At 31.4% G+C, this 21,960-nt stretch overlaps 1 protein-coding gene across 8 annotated transcripts in view; it reads right to left on the bottom strand.

Annotated features, from left to right (window-relative positions):
* The window catches only part of LOC118198052 (twitchin-like), a 480,648-nt gene that overhangs the window by 179,891 nt on the left and 278,797 nt on the right, over positions 1-21,960 (bottom strand). For all 8 annotated transcript variants that reach the window (XM_085825414.1, XM_085825418.1, XM_085825417.1 and 5 more), the window contains 10 exons: positions 19,282-19,485; positions 16,503-16,598; positions 16,061-16,363; positions 15,297-15,578; positions 12,204-12,503; positions 8,747-9,049; positions 4,082-4,363; positions 2,670-2,846; positions 2,171-2,293; positions 102-401 (listed from right to left, as the gene is read on the bottom strand). In XM_085825414.1, the coding sequence (XP_085681540.1) occupies positions 102-401; positions 2,171-2,293; positions 2,670-2,846; positions 4,082-4,363; positions 8,747-9,049; positions 12,204-12,503; positions 15,297-15,578; positions 16,061-16,363; positions 16,503-16,598; positions 19,282-19,485 (2,370 nt within the window). The remainder of the gene's footprint in view (positions 1-101; positions 402-2,170; positions 2,294-2,669; positions 2,847-4,081; positions 4,364-8,746; positions 9,050-12,203; positions 12,504-15,296; positions 15,579-16,060; positions 16,364-16,502; positions 16,599-19,281; positions 19,486-21,960) is intronic.

Genomic DNA, 21,960 nt, shown 5'->3' with positions numbered 1-21,960 from the left:
TGAAAATTAGTTTTATATTTTTTAATCATCAGCTGTTTTGAAATAATTATTAAATAATGAAAAATTAGAAAAATGAAAACATTATCAAACGAAATACTTACACCTTCTAGGTTTAGCAATAGTGGATGGAGTAGTGTTGCTAGGTTCACCAGGACCAGCCTTGTTAACGGCTCTGACACGGAATTCGTAGGCCTGTCCAGGAACAAGATCTTCCACTGATGCTGTAGTTTGACCCGCAGGAACATCCATAGCTTTCTCCCAGTTTCCTAATTTGTCTTTTACTTCAATAGTGTACCCAGTTATAGGCGATCCACCATCCGTCTCTGGAGGTGTCCATTTGAGATCGATGTGGTCTTTATCCCAGTCAGTGACTGTTAAATCTCCTGGTTTTCCTGGTTCATCTGTAATGTGGAATGATCGATGTTAAATATAATGATACTAAAATACAGCTTAGATTCTGAAGACGATTTCATTGTTATTTGCTTGACAGTGATTTTATTAATCATTATTTAAGTGCCAATGAGGTTTTCAAATTTTCAAAATAGCACATGTTTTCACAAACAAAATTTAAGGATATCTCCAGATTCCAGATCTAAGCGTCACTAAATTTTCTTTTCATTTGCAATCTCAAGGAAAAACAAAATGGATAAACGAAAGCCAGTAACTGAGTCATATTTTAACCGCAGACCAGGGGTTCTCGACTAGGAAAGAATTTCACAATTTCAAAGCGGGTGAATGCGATCAACGTTTTATTAGCTATTAAGGATTTAATTTTAGTTATGCAAAAAATTAAAATTAATGAAGTTTTGGTATTTACCAACATTTTCGATACTTTTTATCACTTAATTTATAAAACATGTAAAAGAGAATCTAAATCTAAAATGTATATATGTATTTTTCATATTTTGGAAAGAGGGAGGAATGAATGGCAAAAGGGGTGCATGGGGCAAAAATGGGTGAGAACCACTGCTGCAGACTTTAACATGGCATTAGGATGCTCTTTCATTATACAATTTTATTTCAGTTTAAAAAGCATTGAAATAGAACAACATTTAAGAACGAATATTTATCTGTGTCTCATTGGGGACTTATTGCATAAGATTTACTTCGGAAGCCAGTATAATGCAAAAGTTTTTATAATTTTTTAATAATTTAATGGAAACAGGAATGAATTTGTGTTATAAGTCATGCCATATTGTTAACAATTATATCGGAACTAGAACCAAACGGCAATTTAGCTTTCCTTTAATCTAAAAAGAGGTATGTACTACATTAATAATTGATGGACAAATTATACAAAAGTTAAAGAAACATGTAATGGAAAAGTCACTGACTTTCCCTGATTGTCAGGGAATATATATGATAACCTGTCACAAAGAGAAATCTGTTGTGCCGCGGGTCAAAAGTGGTTAAAAATCACAGCTTTAAATAAATCATTCTTCTTTTCAAATCTACGAAAGCTGGAAACATTTTGTGTTAACATTTGTCGTAAACATATTACGGGGAATAAAAGTGTAATTTATATATAAAAATTTTTTTAATTTTCTTTTTGTTAAGTAACTGATTGTTTATTTTTCTAAAGTTAATTTTCCAATAAGTGTAATTATTTGATGAGATATTATTTTTAATTTATTTTACTAATAATAGAGAATAATGTTTTGTTAAGTATTAAATTTCTTCTCTGTTTTGTGTACCATATTAATCTTTATCACTGTAAAGAAAACATGTCACTTTGTGTATGAGATAAAATTGTGTGCTCGTGTTTTTATTTGCAATTTGCGAACTTCACTTTAGTTGGAAGAATCGCACTGGTCTCGAAAATTATCCTGTAGAAATGTTCATTTACATTCCTCAAATTAAGAATTCTCTCTCTTTTCTTTTCCGAACTCAAATTCTTCCTTCCTTGCTATCCCTTTTAAAAATGGAAATTTGTTGACAGAAGATAAAATTTGCTGGAAGTGCATAAAAGATGAAATTTATCCAAATTTTCTATACGCGGTGTTCCTAAAAGATAAATCTGTCGTAATAAAAGTAATATAAAAACTGATCCAAATCATAGCAAAAGGGAAGCTTCCACTGCAAGAAAAAAGGAACTGGGAAAGCAACTTTCAGATTTTTTAAAATATATTATGCTGTATTAATTAATATATAATTCATTTTAATTTCTTACCGAATGGATTTTTGGCAGTTATAGCATCTTTGGTTTCCAAAGGATCAGATTCTCCTTCTTTATTTACAGCTCGAACGCGGAACTTGTACTTTTTGCCTGGAGTCAATCCAGTCACATCCATTCCTGTAAAAAAAAAAGAAGTTTCAGAATACCATTGCTGATTTTAAGGATATTTTTCTCAGCGCTTAATGCTATTATTCGGTTAATGTTAACAAAATAGTCATGGACAAATATGATAACAATTAAGTGTCGCCTACTGCATTATATTTCTAACTTCCAGTTCCAGCTGAAGTCTCATAAATTTAGCTTGTTAACGTTTTAAGCAGTGATGCATTTTTAAAAGTTAATTAGTCTTTTAAGTTTATGAAATTTTTATCATGGTAAGTTAAAGAACGTTACATGTATGTTAAAGAACATTTTAACAAGCTAATGTCTTACGTTTGAGAATTAAAAAGTTCATTTCAAACATTTAAAACAATGCACCAAGTTCCAAGTATACCTGGCTCTTTGGTCTTTCCAACAGGAACCCAGGCCCCTGTTTCTTCGTCCATTTTTTCCACAAGATAACCCTCTAGAGGAACACCACCATCATCGTCGGGCTTTTTCCATTTCAATTTACAACCCTCTTTGTGAACATCTGATACTTCCAGTGGCCCCTGAGGCTTTGATGGCTTGTCTGGATACATGAAAATTAACGTGTCAGAGTATTATAAAATAAATTACCAAATCAGTTTTCATATTCCATGAGCTAATAAGTGGAAGAATAAAAATTAAAAATTTAATCTTCACAAAATTGTATTATAATTTCTATTGATTTCCTTTACTTTGAGGCATAATTAAATTCTATCATTATTATATTTAATTTACTCTAACGGTATAGGGTTCGGCTATACGTAGAAGTTTAACTCAATGTCCTTTAGACTTCACTAGAATGACAAGTGAGTTAGTATTCTAGTTTGAAATAAGACGACAATGTTTCAAAAATGTTAAACAACCTTTTTATTGAACTACGGAAATTAACAGAAGGCACTGCGTTTGCTACAGACGAAATCACGCCACTTTCGGGTATTTAAAATAACATAATTTTAAAATATTAAATTGGAGTAACGCAGTCTGAGACTACATAAAATGTAGTATGCTTAAGCTGGCTCAAGTCATCAATGGCACTTTTAATGTCTGCTAGCAAAATGGCTAATACCGTAATAAACTTTGGAAAAGCTAGCGATAGTACGTAACTGCAAGAAGAAGCTGCTAGAAGTTCTGACTATGAAACATTCAAACCCTCGACTTAAATATCCAACAACTAATTTTCATTCTTATGAGGACTGCGAAAAGAAGTTTCAGCAACTTATTTCTATTCTTGTCAGGACTACGAATAGAAGAAGTTTAGCTTCAAATATTAGTAACAGATTAATTAACATAAATCGGTCCGATACTAATGAATGTTGACACTGAAATTGCATTCATTTCATTAAAAATTCATTCTTGTGTGAAAATATCAAAATTAATGTTTTTTTTCACGCATATTAAATCAATAGCCGTTGATAACATTCAGATTTCAGCTTTATTGAAAATTTCTTTCTTATCTTACTCTAACTACATCATTCCAATTATAAATTCCTTTATGCTATTAAGTTTAGCCGTCTTTTAATAAACATTGTTGATTTCAATGAAATTAAAATTTTATATTTCCTTCCATAAATTTCTAGCAATACAACAACGAAACTGCTTTGGTTATAAAGAAAGCCTACGTAGTGCGTAGTGCATTTAGTGCACCTAAATGGTTAAGTTTCTTTTTTCCCCTTCCTCGTTTTAAAAGTTCCCTAATCTATTAAATTTTTTATTTGGCAGCAGATACCAGCAACCATTGTTTATACGGTTAATAATTATTTTCGAATTTTGCTTGCTTACCTTGCACGGTCACAAGAACATTTGCAGCATCCCTTCCAGAGCTGTTTGTTGCTGTTATGACAAACTTTCCATTTTCCGCCCTCGTTGCTCTCCTGATGATTAATTTGGTGTTGTAATCTTCGTTGGTAAGCATAATTCTATCCGACGGCTTCACTTCTACGTCATTTATGGTCCAAACAATAGTTGGTGGAGGTTCGCCAATGACATTCACATCGAACTTGATTGTCTGTCCAGCCTTTATCGTAATGTCTTGCAGATTTTTTCTGTCAATCTGAGGTGCCACTGTTTAGTTAACGAGAGAAAAATACGTATTCAGTTTAAAGAAGGTAATAATATGATGGCTATGATACATTTCTTCATATAAACTAGCACTATATTTATCGTATAAAAGTTTAACATAGTGTTTGTTAAAATAGTGTTTGTTATTCAATTATTTTGAAAAAAGAAGCACTGGAAATCGTATTATCTAATAACGAATTAAGACATTTAAAAAATTCGTTTATATTACGTTCTTAAATAACAATGGTTATAAAACTGAAGAATAAATGAATATGAAAACATGGCTGTATACAAGGGCAGTCCAAAAAATAAGGTCTCTTATTTTCTGGAGACGGTGAAACTATTTGTGTGGTTTTGGGCCACACTGTCGTGAGTAGCACTTCCTACACTCCCAGATAAGCATGCGCGCCCTTCACCGGATACTCAGTTTTGGCTTAGCAGGCCATTCAAAATAGAGCTCCCGCTGAACGCTACCGCCGAGTGCGAAGTTTGCATAGTTATCGCTTTTTGAAAGTAAAACGCATTCAAACCGGTTGAAATGCATTGCCAGTTGACTGAAATGTATGGACAACAGTGCATGGATATCATAAAGGTTCGCTAGTAAGGTAGAGAGTTTACTGCCGATCGTACCGAAATTCAAGACCAAGGAAAGAGCGGTAGACAGTCAGTTTCGAAGATAGAGTCGCAAAGGTTGAGGAAAACATGAGTTAAGATCAGAAGATCAGTCTTGATGTTCCTGCATGTTGGTACCTGAGGTTTCCCAAACCACCATCCACAGGATTCCAACGGAAAAGTACGGAATTCTATCGGAAGGTTTTCGCAAGATGGATACCGCGTATGCCGACAGATGACCACAAACGGCAAACGCTTCTCTCGAATTTCTTCGCCCCAAAGCACATGGAAAAGACAACATTTTGCACTTGATTATCTCGAGTTATGAAACTTGGGCATTTCACATTACACCAAAGACCAAACAACAGTCACGCTAGTAGCGGCATCCCTTTTCGCTGAAGCCGCGAAAATTCCCTCAAACACTGTCTACCGGTGAAGGTCATGGCAACTGTGTTTTGGGACAGGATGGAGTTACTGTTGACTTTCAGCCCAGCGGGACTACAGTAAAACTCTTAAACACTGAAGAAACTCAGAAAGGAGTACAGAACGCGAGAAGAGGAATATGTTGAGTAAGGCATAAGCATTCTCCAATACAACATCCATCTACACGTCGCCCGTCAAACCGTCGTTCTCTGCACAGTTTTGGTTGGAATGTCATCACCCATTCAACATGCAGTCTGGACCTGACACTCAGCGATTATCACCTGCTCCCCAGGTTGAAAGAACATTTATATAGTCGGCGGTAATGCTCCAAACACGAAGTGAAAGATGAAGTTCAACGCTTCCCGGAGGACATGGCGGCGTGCTGGTATGACATGGGCGTTCTAAACCTGCCACGGCATCTACAGAAATTCATCGATAAAAATTCCGTTTATATAGAAAAATAAAGAAGTCTTCAGCCTTGAAATTGATGTAGGTATTTTAGAGAAAAGTAGTTTTTGTGCATCTAAAATCTTTATAATTATACATGGTTCGCATATTTCAAACTTTTATTTAGTTCATTTATGATGTTGAACTCTGAGTGGAATTTTTTCATCGATTTTTAACCTACTTTCTGATAATCTATCGAATTCAAATTTTGTACACACATTGTTTATCGATAACAACGTAATGTCATATAAAGTTTTTTTTTTTTTTTTTTTTTTTTTTTCAAAATTCGATATGGCATTTTTTAAATGATTTTTCGTTTAACGAACAAGCTAAACATACCATAATTTTACATCTTGCTTCATCAAATACAGCGGAAAAAGTCTTTTCAGTGGAACTTTTATGAAAATGTAACATAATTTCTGAATTTTTGGCGAACTTTTTAAAATCGCTTAGTTTTTCGACTATTTAACATTCATAATTTTAAACTTTCAACATCTAAAAATATATAAGATTTAAAGTTTTGAATTTTTCATACATTATAAAACAAATTGGTAACAGTTTACAAATGGGTGTCCCTTGTTTTTTGACTCCAAGATCGGCGCCAGGAAGGCACAATTTCAAGATGGCCGCTACTCAAAACCAAAATAAAAAGTCAAAGAATTGCACAAACTCTGTGTCCATATACATACACGTCGATCTGTTTCACTTCAGAAAACATCAGAGAATTGCACAAACAGGCATTGCGCATTGCCTTAAATTTGTCCATGTACACATCAACCTATTTTCATTTTAAAAATATCAAAAAATTAAAACAAAGCTATCATGGAAACTAGAAATGTACTCACTAAATGATTTTCTACATTTTTTTTAATGTTTTGCAGTCCGAAGCAGACGAGAGGAAAAAGGTTTCTTGTTTCTCTCATAAAATTGCTTTTGAGTTTATTTGCCATCTTGGCGCACTTAATGACGAATTGGCGACATTTTTTTTTTTTTTTTTTTTTAAGTTTCAAGTAAAATGCTCGTTGTAATATTGTTATTACACCCAATTTCCGAAATTGAATATTAAGAGCGATTTCTTCATTCTCTGAATGAAAGTTCAGTTATTTGTCTCTATGTCATAATTCTCATACTTTGTTGTTTGTATTTTAAAAAATAGATAAAAATTTCATCATGGCAACCCGAAATTGAGACTGAAAATCAGAAAACAAAACACAATTAAAATAGTTTTATGCAATGAGCTTTTATTTAAAACGGATATGATAACTAATGTATTAAAAGGAGCAAGGTAAATTTATCATATAGTTTAATGATAATAATAGATAATACTATTTACAGAATTCTCTACAATTTCATGTCACGTATAATAGAAGCGTGAGCCGTCCAAGATAAATTAAAAAAGATAATGGCTTATACATTTGAGAATTCAATTAACTTAATACATTTCATTATTTAGGAGCCACACGCTTTTATTATTGGCGATATAAAACTGCATAAAAATTATGTAAATACAATTTTTAGTCCATTATTCTGATTAAACTATATGGTAAATTATTTTGCTTCTTTTAGTGCATTAATTATCATATCCATCTGAAATAAAAGTTTATAGTATTTTATACAATTTTTTTAACTGTACGTTTTGTACCTATAAAATATTTTCAATTCTGAAAATAAATTACTTTTAGCATTACAGGACAGCAAACAGATCACAGTTTTCTAATAAAATACTATAAATGCTAGAATGAAAAGAGTCTTAAATCCCAGATATCCATTTCTTCTCACATGTATATGTAAAGAGAGATAGAATACACTGAATGAATTATCTTCTATTATAGTCTCAATCAATATTTGACAGGAGTATTATGCCTTGTAAATTAATGTCAGATTAGGAAATATAATTCGTTTCAGTAGTGAAAGAGATGATGATCCATAGTAATCAAACAGATAATGGCAAGCTGTGATGATATACAGAAAATAAGAACTTTTCTTTTTTTAATGTAGAGGGTTCTGCTGTATTTAGAAGGTTGTGTCACGGCTCTGCAGACCCCACTAGATATATAGCGACTAATCGCCGAGTCTAAAATATTCATAAAGGTGGAAGAAAGTTAAAATAAAATTTTTTATCTAAGCTTATATTGAACAGAAAAGCACAGCTTGTGCTACAAAAGAACTTCCGATGTCTTGCGCGTATTTAAACTAACATAACAGAAAGTTAAATTTCAGATGTAAATAACGTAGTCGGAGATTACATTTAGATACTTATCGGAGCGTATTTTAAAACGTCCGCTGGTAATGTGCTAATGCCGGAATAGTGCTCGGTTACAGCTGTCAATATTTAGAAACAGCAAGACGCTGTTGCCAGAAGTTCTAATCTAAACTTCAAAACTCAAAGCTTAAATACAGGAACGATTAATTTACATTTTGGCGAGGACTACGAAAAGTTATAGTAAAAGCTTAAATCATCATATTGATTCATAGTAATAGCTGATAATCATCAAATAATAACTTGCGAATGAATACCGATAATTAATCTTTGAGAATACGGTGAAAAAAATTAATGCATAATACAATGAACAAATTAAATTACCGAAATAAAGCAAAGAAGTATTATTCATTGCATGTCAGAGTATATAACAGCGAACAGGCATTTAAGCATAGTTGTGTAGATTTCGGCGTTCGAAGAAAAGCAAAAAAAAAGTATAGGTATTAATTACTGTATAAATAAAAATGGCGTTGAATATTTATTGATGAATTATATAAAGAAAAGGGAAATTAACATTCTTTTAATTAAATGCTGAAATTACAGTTGTTTATTTTTAAAACATTGTTTTACTTAATGTTTAACTTTGTCTACATTAATTAATCATATTGTGTTAAAATATCCAATTAAATATATAAATTACTCACAGAAACGTGGTTTGGCAGTGACCGTTTTGGATGCCTCACTGGGTTCACCGGGTCCTGCTCTGTTCACTGCGATCACCCGGAACTCATAATCCTTTCCTTCTGTGAGGAAGGGAGCGGTTCCTTTGGTTTGGTCTCCTGGAACTTCAGCCGCCTTTTCCCATTTGGGATTTCCTTTTTCTCTCTTTTCTATGATATAATGACTGATAGCCGAGTTTCCGTCTGACTCCGGAGGTTTCCATTGCAGGTCTACATGGTCCTTGTTCCAGTCGGTGAGCTCAGGAGTGCCAGGCTGGCCAGGAGGATCTACGGAAAGAGTAAAGGAATTTGAGATTTAGTTTTCATAAACATTGACTAATATATTAATTTTCACGGCAATTGTTCCATTAATTCTCAAAGCAAAAGAACTCAATAATATCTTATTTTGGTAAAAGTAGAAAATCAATTATTTCATACATTGAACTCACTAACAGCGAAGTATGTTATACATTATCGTGTGGTAAATGGTAAAGGGATAAGATTTAGAAACAGTGCGTTATAAAACAAGTATTTATACAGTGTACTCTCTATTATCCCGGTGCGGGTTATCCGGTTTGCGAATTACCCATGCGTGACGGTTGCCACGCACACACTCTTAACGCGACGGCGTAAAAAGCAAACACGCACATGCTCTAAAATTCCTGAATTGCGTCTTTTAGTTTAGTTTCAACTATTGCATCGTAATATTTGTTCTGCATGTGTATAGTCGAAGATACCGTTCAGGTTGATCACGAGAACTTATTATTATTATTTTTTTTTTTTTTTTTTTTTGTTTCGTTTGTATATTTTATTCTCATTCTTTTAGAAACTGACTTCAAATTTTAACAAAAAATGAGTAAAGAATACACTGAAAGTACTAAGCGTTTCAAATGTCTTAATAACAAAAGAATTAGAGAGTGATATTGAAAATACAAGCGAAGAAGATACTAACAATTGCATTAATCCCGAGACAGAAATGACTTCTGTTGAAACTCTATCGGACTTCGTCGACCAAAAGGAATTCAAATTCAGTGGTAAAACAGCACATCGAAAAATACGCAGCGAAATTCGGAAAAATATTTTAACGTTCATAAAAAAAAAAAAAAAAGTTAAATTACTGATTTGTTTAAGAAATGAACGCATACAATGTGCATGAAAACTGATAGTTTGGTTTATCCGTATTGTTTCAATTACCCTTCGTCGGTATTATTTGGATAATTAAAAGTACACTTCATATATTTATACACTATATATTTTAATGTTATGAACTAATTTGTACATAATTAAGAACAGCTGGATGAAATAATAATGCTTTAATAGAAATGTAAGTGGTAAAAGTAGTTAAAAATAAATGAAAGAAACAATAATTAGTAAGCGAATTTCAGTTCCTAAGTATTTACCGTAACAGAACTCGAATAAACAAAAGTATATGATTAAAACTTTTTAAATTTGATATCTCCTTTTCATATATATAATATCATCAGCGTTCAGGCGCTCAGATGTTAGCTAAATCTATACGTTTCTATGTTTACAAGTTAGCGATTCATAATTTATTTTGCAAGTTACCACTTATTATACGCTTTTATTTAATTCACTTATGATGTTTCACTGTAAGTGGAATTTTGTCAGCGATTTCTAGCCTACTTCCTGATAAGCTATCGAGTTCAAATTTTGTACACATGGTTTGTTGATGACAATGCTATGTGACAAAGCGACCTTTTCAAAATTCGATTTAGAATTTTTCAAGCGATTTTTGTCTCATATCTGCGTTTAAGGAGAAGCTAAGCATACCAGAATTCTATTGTTTGCACAATCACATAGAGAGGGGAAAAAACTTTTCAGTGAAACTCATATAAAAACTATAAATTATTTTCTCAATTTTTGGTGAATTTTTTTAAATCGCTCGATTTTTTAGACGATTTGAAGCTTAAGCTCTTAAAATTTTAACATCAAAAATTTATCGGGTGTAAGTTTTAAATTTTCACATATTTCGCCCTCTTTTAAAACAAGGCTGATAAAAAAATATTAGTTCAGCAATTTTCTGAATTAAATATATATATATATATATATGTTGCAGTCTGATGCAGACGGAAGAAAAAGGCGTTTCTCGCATGCTTTTGAGTTTGCCATCTTGGCGCACTCAATGAGAAATTGGAGATATTTATTTTTCGTCTTTAACTGAAATGATCATTGTAATATTGTTATTACATCCAGTTTCCGAAACTAAACATTCAAAGCGATTTCTTTATTCTATGAAATGATATTCAGTTATTTTCTACATTGCTCATGGATGATTTCATTAGCTTGTGTTTTAATAATGACTAAATATTTCATCATTGGTAACGTGTAATACAAACTTAAAAGCAGGGATAAAAGTAAAATATATGTTACGGTGAAACACCGAAATCTGGAGAACGTTGACTTTCACCGGTGAATGTCAACATTCATATAGTCGCTTGGTGTATTTCCGAAATATGCTCTTATTTATGACTTACACCGGTAAATGTCGACAGTCACCATGTACTAATGGTGAATGTTGAACATATAAAAATATTATGTTTTCTTCTCCGTAATTTAGTCGCGAAAAAACGCACTTGAGACTTAAAATAAGAACTTAGGAATATATGACCTTAAAACACACAGTACATTCAAAATGAGAAAGGAAAATAATAGACGTTAAAAACTTATATTATTATAATATTATTAATATATTATTATTAATATATTATTAATGTATATATTATCATTAATGTATATATTGTAATGTGTATATTAATGTAATATTGTATTAATTATAATAATGTATAATTATTATAATTATGCAGTACATTCTAAATGAGAAAATAAAATGACAGTAATAAAAAACTTACTAAATTATGTGATTCAAATCTTATTTATTGCAACAACATAAACTATTATAAGACTTTGAATTGTCGACTCCTCTCTTTTAGACCTACACCAGAGTATATATGTGATTGTCGACATACACTGGTGAGGGTCCGAATGTACAAGAATGTAATGCAATATTCGATCTTTCACGGACGTATTTGGTGAATGTTGACATTCTCCGGTGAAAGTCGACATTCTCCAATTTCGGTCTTTGACGATAACATATATACTATAGGCTTTCATTTAAAAGGACTAATTAATGCACTAAAAGGAGAAAAATAATTTATCATATAGCTTAATGGGTATAAAATATATTAAATAACTCTGTTTACAGAATTTATCTACTATTATTTTGTATCGTGAAAAATAAAAGCGAGCTAAATAAAGAATCTATTAATTTAATTGCGCTGTCATATGTATAAATCATTAACTTTTAAAATTTATCATGGATGATTTCATTATTTGTAATCTGAAATTAAATAACAAACTGCCACCTCCAAAAAATGCATGAATAAAAGGTCACTGAATGAACGTTGGCAAAGATTTTACACACCAAATGGATCCTTGGCTACTACAGGTTGGAAGGTTTCCAGTGGTTCCGATTCTCCTTCCTTGTTGACAGCTTTAACCCTGAACTTGTAAGATTTTCCTGGCGTGAGTCCTGTTACTTCAGCTTCTGGCACGTGAGATTTTATCACTGGAATCCAAAGTCCCGTTTCTGGGTCTTCTTTCTCTACTATATAACCTTCCAGAGGTTCACCACCGTCGTCTTTTGGCTTATTCCATTTCAGTTTGCATCCATGTTTGTTAACATCAGATACAATTAGTGGACCTTCCGGTTTAGAAGGTTTGGCTAAAAGCAATATTTATTATTAGAAATAAAACAACAATCTATATTCAATGGCAACATTAAACTGTATAAATCGGTAAGTTAAGAACGTGGAATCCATAAAAAGCAAACTCTCCCAAGAAATATTGTTGTAAATGCCCTTAAAATTCCTGCTACATTCATTTAATATAATTTGTCTATTTCTTATAATTTCATTTGTAAAAACAATTGCCTAGCGCGAAATGACTTTTTTTTTTTAAATTAATGGTGTATTCGTAAATACTGAAAAATACATTTGCTACATATTACTTTAATCACCAGCATCTAACTATAACTTTCGAAGTCAGTTCTAAAAATAATTAATTTTATACGAAACAACCTAATGCCACTTTCAGTTCAAGTTTAGAAATACAAAGCAATTGATTCTAATGCAATGATAAATTATTAATAATGTTTATTGAATGTTAATAAAAGCAACCTATTGTAAAGACTTGAAATTCTAACTTCAGAAAAATTTAGAAAGAAGAAAAAAGAAAAAAAAAAAAAAAGAAATGATAATGTATTAATATTCAGTCGTAGAAATGTGAATTCTAACAACCACGGCAATAGCTCCGCGAAAAATAATTGCTAATTTAACGTTTACAATTTTGAAATTCATTTTACGTCCCAGATTTAACTTTCAAAACTTAAGCTTGCCTTCATTGACGCAACGAATTAGTTAAGTAAAATTTCAATCGATTGATATAAAATTTCAATCCATAATTTGGGATATCAATAGCAGATTAACATTGAGAATTCCAAACGGTATAATCAATGACAAAGTTAAACAAGCGTTTTTCCTTTATTTTTTAATATTTTACTTTATGTGAAAAGAAAAGATGTTATATATAAATGTGTAACAATTATTATAGAAATTATGATTTAGTTTTCTAAAACTAAGCAAGTGCCAGGCTATTTAACAGCGTTTTCTTAAAGCAACTACTTTGAAAATTTGTGATTTTGAGACATGGATGACGATATAAAAAATATAGAAATTTTATTAACTAAGTAATATTTCTCACATCCAAGTAATTTTTCAACAAGGCATTCTAAGAAGAAAATATATTTTAAATCAGCAATTCTGTATAACAATACTGTATAAAAGCGTTTGTGAATTCTGAAATTATTTTTTAAATATGTAATTCTCTTCTTTTAAGTCTGCAATTCTGTAAAATATTTTGTATATGAATCTGTAATACTGTATAATAGAATAGATATAAAATATTTTAACGCTTTCTCAAATTAATGTTCACTAAATCAATGATAAATGTTTTACAAAAATGCCATGTTATTACGATAGTATGAACAGTTCGAAAACAATTAAAGGGAGGATCAGAAAACAGATTAAAATTAGACAGTGATGGCATTAGAATCCTAACATTGTAAATATCTAGACTCAGATAGCATTATTCAGAAGCAGAAGCTACGAATTCTTCTTATCTTCGGCTTTCAATAGAAAGTTGACACGTTTCAGATAATCAATTAAACTTTGCATGATTCGTATAGGTGTTAAATTTGTTGTTAGAGAAACTCAAGCGCATTTAACCGAGATTCTCAGTGCATACGCAGGGTTTAAACAGTTTCAAAAACTCTTGATGTATGGAAATGATGCTAAATTAAACTTACTGATGAATGATCAAATTATAATAAAAGAAACCACGAACGATTATATTTATGCTTTATAGATTCGGATATAAATTTATAAACTTAGGGCTGTCGCATGCAGTAAATCATGTGATACAATTTTTGGCCATATTTCATAAAGAAAAGTTTCAGTTGAATTTTGCAGCTATTTTAAGCTTCAATTCTTACTTTGCTTCCGTAGGATTTTACCAACTAAATGCTATTTTGTTAATTATTGATTTATTGACGCTATGTCTTTATTATGTTCTCAACATCAATATAAGGTTTTTTTAAGAATTAGTGGAACTACTTTAATAATGATGTATTATTATGTAGCAGAAACTGCATTAGAAATTCAATCGAAATATATATTTGCGAGTGAATTTTACCTTTTTAGGTTTACATATATAGTCTTTCTTACATTTACGAAAAGTAGTTCTGCTGTTGGTAGCAACTTAAGCTAGGAAATTTGATTTCCTCCATTCACTTTTAACAAAGTATATAGTTATCTGAATTAGATTGAGAACTTGAAGCTTGGAACTATGTTTGAGATTTAATGCCGACACTATATATGTCAATTTAATAAACTTTCATTTTTGAAAAGCTGTTTAATTTGTAAGATACGGCACTTTTGTTCCAATTTTATATGGCAAAAAGTGCGCACTACGCTCACTTTATTTCTGAATTTGCATAATCATTTCATTTAAAATAACTTATTAAAGGAGAGTACTTAATATTTGAATGGAACAGTTACTACTCATATAAACAAAAGTTAAATCTGTGCATATTTTAACAGGTGTTCTGGATGGCATTTATTACTCAATTTCTGATAAATCATTTCTTGTACCATAAATGAAGAAATATTACAGCATGTCTAGGATCTAATATTTTTTATCTGCTAGTGCACTTTCCCATTTTCACTGTTTTATGTGAACACATTAACATATATAATAATTTTTTTCGAATTAATGGCATACAGATATCTATAGCTTGCTAATTTAACTCTGCATATTTTGTAATTAATCATTCAGTTTATATTCTTTTTATATACACAATAAAATGTAACGATAACATATTGAGATAATTCTGAGAAAATTCAGCAACAAAAATAATTTTTTAAATGGAAAAGGATTTGAGGATGATCTTGATACTCACAAAGCACCGATACTTCAACATCTGCCCTGTCTTCTCCATGAGCGTTTGAAGCGACGATTCGATAAATTCCAGAGTCAATTCGTTGCGATTTATCACAGACTAATTTTGTACGATACGGTATGTTCGTAATGGACATGTCACTTCTTTCTTCGACAGGTTTATCTTTCAGAAGCCATCGGACGGTGGGCGCTGGTTCTCCTTTAACCTTTACATCGAATGCAAAAGATTGCCCGACTTTGACTGTCACTGGGTTCAGATTACGTCGATCGATCTTTGGCGCCACTAAAATGTAAATAAAATATTTCCATTTATTATATCTATATATTTACCTTATCAGGTACGTATACGTATCAGATACGTATAACAGCAAAAATAAAAGTTTACATTTAGCAATATTAGATTCACGTGAAAAATCTAAAGGGCAACATTAATCTTAAAGGCATTAACCTCAAAATTAAGCATTAAAATCTATGAACATTTCCATAACCACAGATGTTCAGAAAAACTTGAAATGAAGGTGGTGCCCATTCATATTTTGAAATAAGAATGGTGCCCATTCATATTTTGAAATACTATTGTCAAAGGTGATTTGTTTACTGTTATTTTATGCACTCTTAATATTGCTTAGACTGATTGATGTTATAATACAATAAAAATGATATAATCTTTTATTATACAACACCAGTGACTATAAGAAATGTTATACAATAAAATAAATCATATTAGGAACACTATAGGATGATGATTTTTAATACAAGACTTACATTTTCGTGGTTTTACGAGTATAGGTCTCGTTGCATCGCTGGGCTCACCAGGACCGGCATCGTTTATAGCTCGAACTCTGAACTGGTATGTTTCGCCATTTACTAAACCAGTGGCTTTACCAGAGGTAACATTTCCATCTATCACAGCAGCTTTCGACCACTGAGTATCTCCTTTCGCTTTTTTCTCAATGATGTAACCCGTAATCGGGGCGCCTCCATCTTTTATTGGGGCAGTCCAAGCCAGATCAACTCTGTCTTTGTCCCAATCTTTCACTTCTGGCATAGATGGTTGACCAGGAGGATCTAACGGGAAAATGAAACTATTTTAATTTATGCATATTTGCAGCCGATCACTTTGCTTCCTTTGTTTTTCACTGGTGCATTGTGTTCATAGAAAAGTTTATAACAACATACTATAAAAAAAAAAGAAAACATTTCATACCGTAAGGATTTTTGGCAATAATTGGCTCGAATGCATCCAAAGGATCTGATTCGCCTTCTGCATTCACTGCTTTGACTCTAAATTTGTATTCATGACCTATATAAAAATTTTAGGATATTTTAAGATCTAAATTTGCATACATTAAAATAAATTTGTTTCTTTTATCTCTGTCTGCCATTGCGATACATCTGTTTTAATAAGCATAAATAATATCTATCCAGAAATGAATCTTTTATACAAGTATAAATCATGAAGAGAGACATATGATTTTATGTAATAAAATAATTAAAATGTGTTTAGTAAATTTTGCTTTCCTTTCAAACATATGCAGAATATGTAACAATATATAATTCGAATCTATCATTTCTTGTAAAATACACGAAAAGACTAATAATATTTGCACATAAAAATAATATGGATAAAAGCAAAATTTATTTAACTTTCTAATGATGTATGTCTTAAGTGCAATTCTTCTTCTTCTTATCTCTCATGCATCGCTAAATGCGAAAGAGAGCAAGCGTATGATGAAATTAAATATAAAAAGTACAAAAAGAAAGCACAAACAATGAATGCTACCTAGTAGAGAACATTGCCATGTATAGAATAGTTTATGGGTTGCAGAAGACTATTTGCAAATATACTGCAAGTTTGTAACTTAAGCTCTTGTGGTTAACGTTTGATTAAATATTAACTGGTACCAGAATTTAAGTTAGGTAAGAGCTAGGTTTCTGACCATCTTAGCCTGAAAATTCTGTTACACCGTATTTACAGAATTTAAAATTTATCTGATGAGTTTTGTTCTTTTGGTAGAAGCTTAGACATGTTTTGTACAAATGGAGTTCAAATTAATACGAATACATGTTGTGGAATAAGAGAAAACCTTTATTAGTAGATGGTTGAACCAATCTTTGACTGAAATACACATTGTACGCGATGCGAGATGCATGTATAGAAAACTTGCACAACATTTAAGGTAATATGAAGCCATTCATCTTGCAGAGATGTCTCTAATTCAGAAAATGTAACCAGAGTTGAAATTACAGAGCGAAGTTTGGACTTCAAATATCTTTCGAATGCTCAATAGTATTCAAGTCAAGGGACTGAGAGAGCCAAATGAGATGCTTTACTTCATCATTGAACCATGTCCGATCACACCTAACAGTGTAAATAGAAGCGTTGTCATCTTGAAGAAAGCGATTTTTTTAGGAGAAAGTATATGAAAAAAAGGGTAAGAGTAGACATGATTAACCGGGATGCTCTGATCGGCTTTGATCTTACCATACAAAATAACAAGTGGGCCGAAACCGTGTCAACATATCACATCCCGTACCAACAGGAAGTTTGGGTGCAACCCTTTGGCAATTATAAGGAGGAATCTAATTCGCTAGGCTGGGTGGGCGTATACATTATTTACCAACAGGAAGTCATCTCCACGCTTCACATGTGACAAGAGACAGGCATGCGTAAAGACGATGATGTTCTCCGGACAACATGTGTATGAAAACTTTATGTGATCTCATCAACGGTTTAAAAATTTCTACCTTAACATAAATATTCGTTCCATGGAGTTCCTTTTTCTAAAAACGAGGTCCAGGAGAAGAGTGTTTATTTCAGATGCTATCTGGGCTCAAGACTCTGCTTTCGGACCACTATGAGCTTCTGCATTCATCTATCCTTATCATTTAGCTCTGTATTTTGCTGTTGCTTGAAGATGCCCCTCTCCCATCTTACACTTCTTTGAGTCTGTTGTCATGATGACTGATATTATCCTTCTTGGATATCTAAAATGTTTTGCTGTTTCTGTAATCTGGATTTCAGCTAAATGCTTTCCAATAATCATGGATCGTCAGAAGTTTGATAGATCTGGCATGGCACACACAACATCTATGACACCTCTTGAAAGACTGATATAGTTTCATTCACGGACAGATTTCTGTGGCATATGACAAAACTGTACTGCAGATGTGAAATGTAGCGTACAGTTTCTCAGATATTTGTATAATTTTGTACACCATCTGTAATATTACGCTGATTCTTGTTGCTTTTATCTTCTCTAATAATCGTTATACGGCGTGTAATATTTTAACTCATATTTGATTTTAATTTGAAGAGATAAACTGCCGAAAATCGGAAGATTACTTTGAATAAATAAGGAAGAATGAAATTTATTCTTAACGAAGACATTTGAAATCGTCAATGGTATAAATGAAAATTTTTAAATATTATTTTCATCTCAGAAACGTGCTCCATAATCTTCACTAAAATTACTTTTAAATTTATTGATACAAATATCAGTTCACTGATTACAGTGTGCATAAAACTGATGTTTATGCGCAAGCATTTTCAGTTGTTCCCTTTTTAATACTTGCTTTTAAATTAGGAATGTAATTTTTTTATCGTGAAAAGCACTAAATAAACTGCGAAACTGTAAAAAGCTGTAATAACCGTAAAATCCACTAAATAATCTGGATATATGTTTTGCAGAAACGTTAAATTTATATTTCAGAGAAGAATTATCGCTTAACCTTACCTGATAATTATTATTATGAATTTTTATGCTATTAGAAACAACGTTTATATTACTAGCTTGTTTTTCTTCGTTAATTATTCGTCAAAATTTTTATTAATATTGAATAACGATTTTGAAACGTATACCAGTTTAATACCATTATTTTGCAATACGCATTCTGTTTTTTGTATAATGGAGAAATACCTTAAAACATTTAACAGAATTTAAATTGAATAAAAGTATAATTTTAACAAAACTTTGCATTCATACCCGGTTCTAAGTTTCCGAGTTCGATTTCAGGTCCCAGACTTCTGCCTACAGGCACCCATCTTCCAGTAGCAGTATCCATTTTCTCTACAGCGTAATGCTCAATAGGCACACCTCCATCTTCTTCTGGAGGATTCCATTTCAGTTTACATCCTTCCGCATGGACATCAGAAATTTCCAAGGGACCTGTTGGTGCTCCAGGTCGATCTGGAATTAAAAATACAAATAAAATATGATTTAAAAAAGTTAAATTGATGTGATAATTAATGCACTAAAAGAGGAAAAATAATTCCTCATATAGTTTAATGGGAATAACAGATTAAATACCTTTATTTGCAAAATCCGTCTACAATTTTATAACTCGAATAATAAAAGCGTGGGGAGGCTAATAACAAAATCTATCAGTTTAATTTCATCGACAAATATATAACATAATATAAATTATATTATGTATTTGTATAACATAATGCCATTAATTTGTAAATCTATTACCTTTTTTAAATTTAAATAGGCGCCCCAGGCTTTTATAGATTACAATGAAATGCAAAACATTTTTTAAAAAATGTAGAAAATCTTCAATTAATATTTTTTTATCTTTCTTGTTTTAAAGAAGGCAAAAAGTTTGGTTTATACTCTGTGAAAATTTCAAAATTTTATAGCTGATAAATTTTTAAACGATGAAATTTTAAAATTATAAATGTTAAATAGTCTAAAAAAATTAGCAAAAAATTTCGCCCAAATTTCACAAATTAAATTACAGTTTTCATACAAGTTTCACAGAAACGTTTTATGTAATTTGTGACAATACGTTGTTGTTCAAACAGACAATTCATTCTAAAAGCTATTGGATTTGAGTTACGAAATCGTTAAAAAATATCAAGAGGGGGTGGGGGGAGATTCACACAAAAATTAAATAAAAAAAATCTGATGTGTACACCACATGACTTCCTTGTACGAAATATTAAATTATACGCATTTTTCTTGCATTTCATTTAAACTTATTGGATTGAATTAAATCTACTTCCATGGTACTGCATAAACCACAATAGAATAAATGTACTCTTTAAAATTCACTATATTTGTTTACCATAGTGACACTCTGGCGCAAAGTTCACTTAAAAGCGTTATATTTCGTTCATATTATAACTCAGAATGCACAAAATTTAGATCATTTGAAGAATTAACTAATCGTTGTCACATGTTCTATTCAAATACTATAATAAATCTAGAACGATGTATAAAAGAAATTAAGCAAACAAAACAAAATTAAGCAAAAAAAAAAAAAAAAAAAAAGCATTTCACAGACAATTCAGTATTTCTCACTCAATTAATTCAGTGCTCACTTCGCGACAAGGCAAAAATACATAAAAATCCAAAATATCTGTATTAAAAATTACGAAGTAAATCTTAAACACTTATTTCTTTGAAGAAATTCCAGAAAGGGTTATGAGTTAATTCGAAATAATAAATGAAGGCGTCATCTTTGTTGTTGCGCAGCTTAGTCTCCCTAGATTGGCAAAAAATCTACCATTCTGCTGTTTCAAATATAAACAAACATGTTCGTCATGTTATTCAAAAATTAGGCTTAACCGCACTTAAACAGCTTTTAAATTGTTGATAATTCTATAAATATTGTTTGCAGAATTACTAAAGGCATAAAAACATTAACCGGAAGATAAGAACAACATAATTCAATCATTTTTAAAGCAAGAAATGCACAATTTATAAACATATAAGGGTAAAGAAACTGGGATCACTGAGCCGAATAGCAGAGTGAATATATATCTAAATATATTTATATACGTTTGGTGCGACCGATTGCAACCAAAATACGAGGTGCACATCTACATGTTATAGCAGTCCCATATACAAAATTTCAACGTTCTGAGGCTACTCGTTTTTGAGTTATGCGAGATACGTACGTGCAAGCGTACAGACACCATGAAAAATTCTCTTCAGAATTCATTTTAAATCAGTTTTATAATTTTTTGGAGGAAGAAGAGTCTTTTATTCTGTCCTTACGTACAGATGTCAAGCAAAAACATCGTTAAATTGCATTCGATAGCGGTCAAAATGGATATTTTTGTTGAAATATGCTGCGTGAAACTTTTCGCGATTACAATACTTCCTTTTTACATCGTAAAAGAAAGTAAAAAGAGGGAGCCAATTTTTCCAAAAAATTTAATTTCAAATTTGCAATAAAAGTATAAACTTATCAAAATGATAGAGATAAAAACCTTATTTATACTTCATATTGATCGACAGGCTAATGTTTAATGTGTTAATTATACTGTCTTATGTCAAATTATCAAATAGCATATAAACGCAAAAATAATGTTACGAATTACAGATCTATGAGAGATTATGTTAACAGAGATTCTCTGATTAACTAAAAATTAAAAAAAAAAAAATATTGCAGAGCAAGCAACGTTCTTTTTTGCGTAGCTCACTTGTCTACGCTACAAATCTTTAAGCTCCAGCAACATGAAACTAACTCAGACTCATTTAGTAAAAATGACATCTAATTTACAAATTGCTCAAATGTCAATAATAATATTAAATTGATACAAATAACTTGTGAGTAGTGCTAATCCTCTTTCATTTTTAAGAAGCGTCAATAGTTCGAAAGTGATTCATGGATTATCAGATGGAACGATATAATTCACTTATACTTCTAACTAC

The sequence above is a fragment of the Stegodyphus dumicola genome, chromosome 10, assembly GCF_044657685.1.
Source record: "Stegodyphus dumicola isolate Sdum_Otavi_A_Nest chromosome 10, ASM4465768v1".
Lineage (NCBI taxonomy): Eukaryota > Metazoa > Arthropoda > Arachnida > Araneae > Eresidae > Stegodyphus > Stegodyphus dumicola.
The sequence above is the reverse complement of the archived record's forward strand: the minus strand, read 5'-3'. Positions and strand labels throughout refer to the sequence as shown.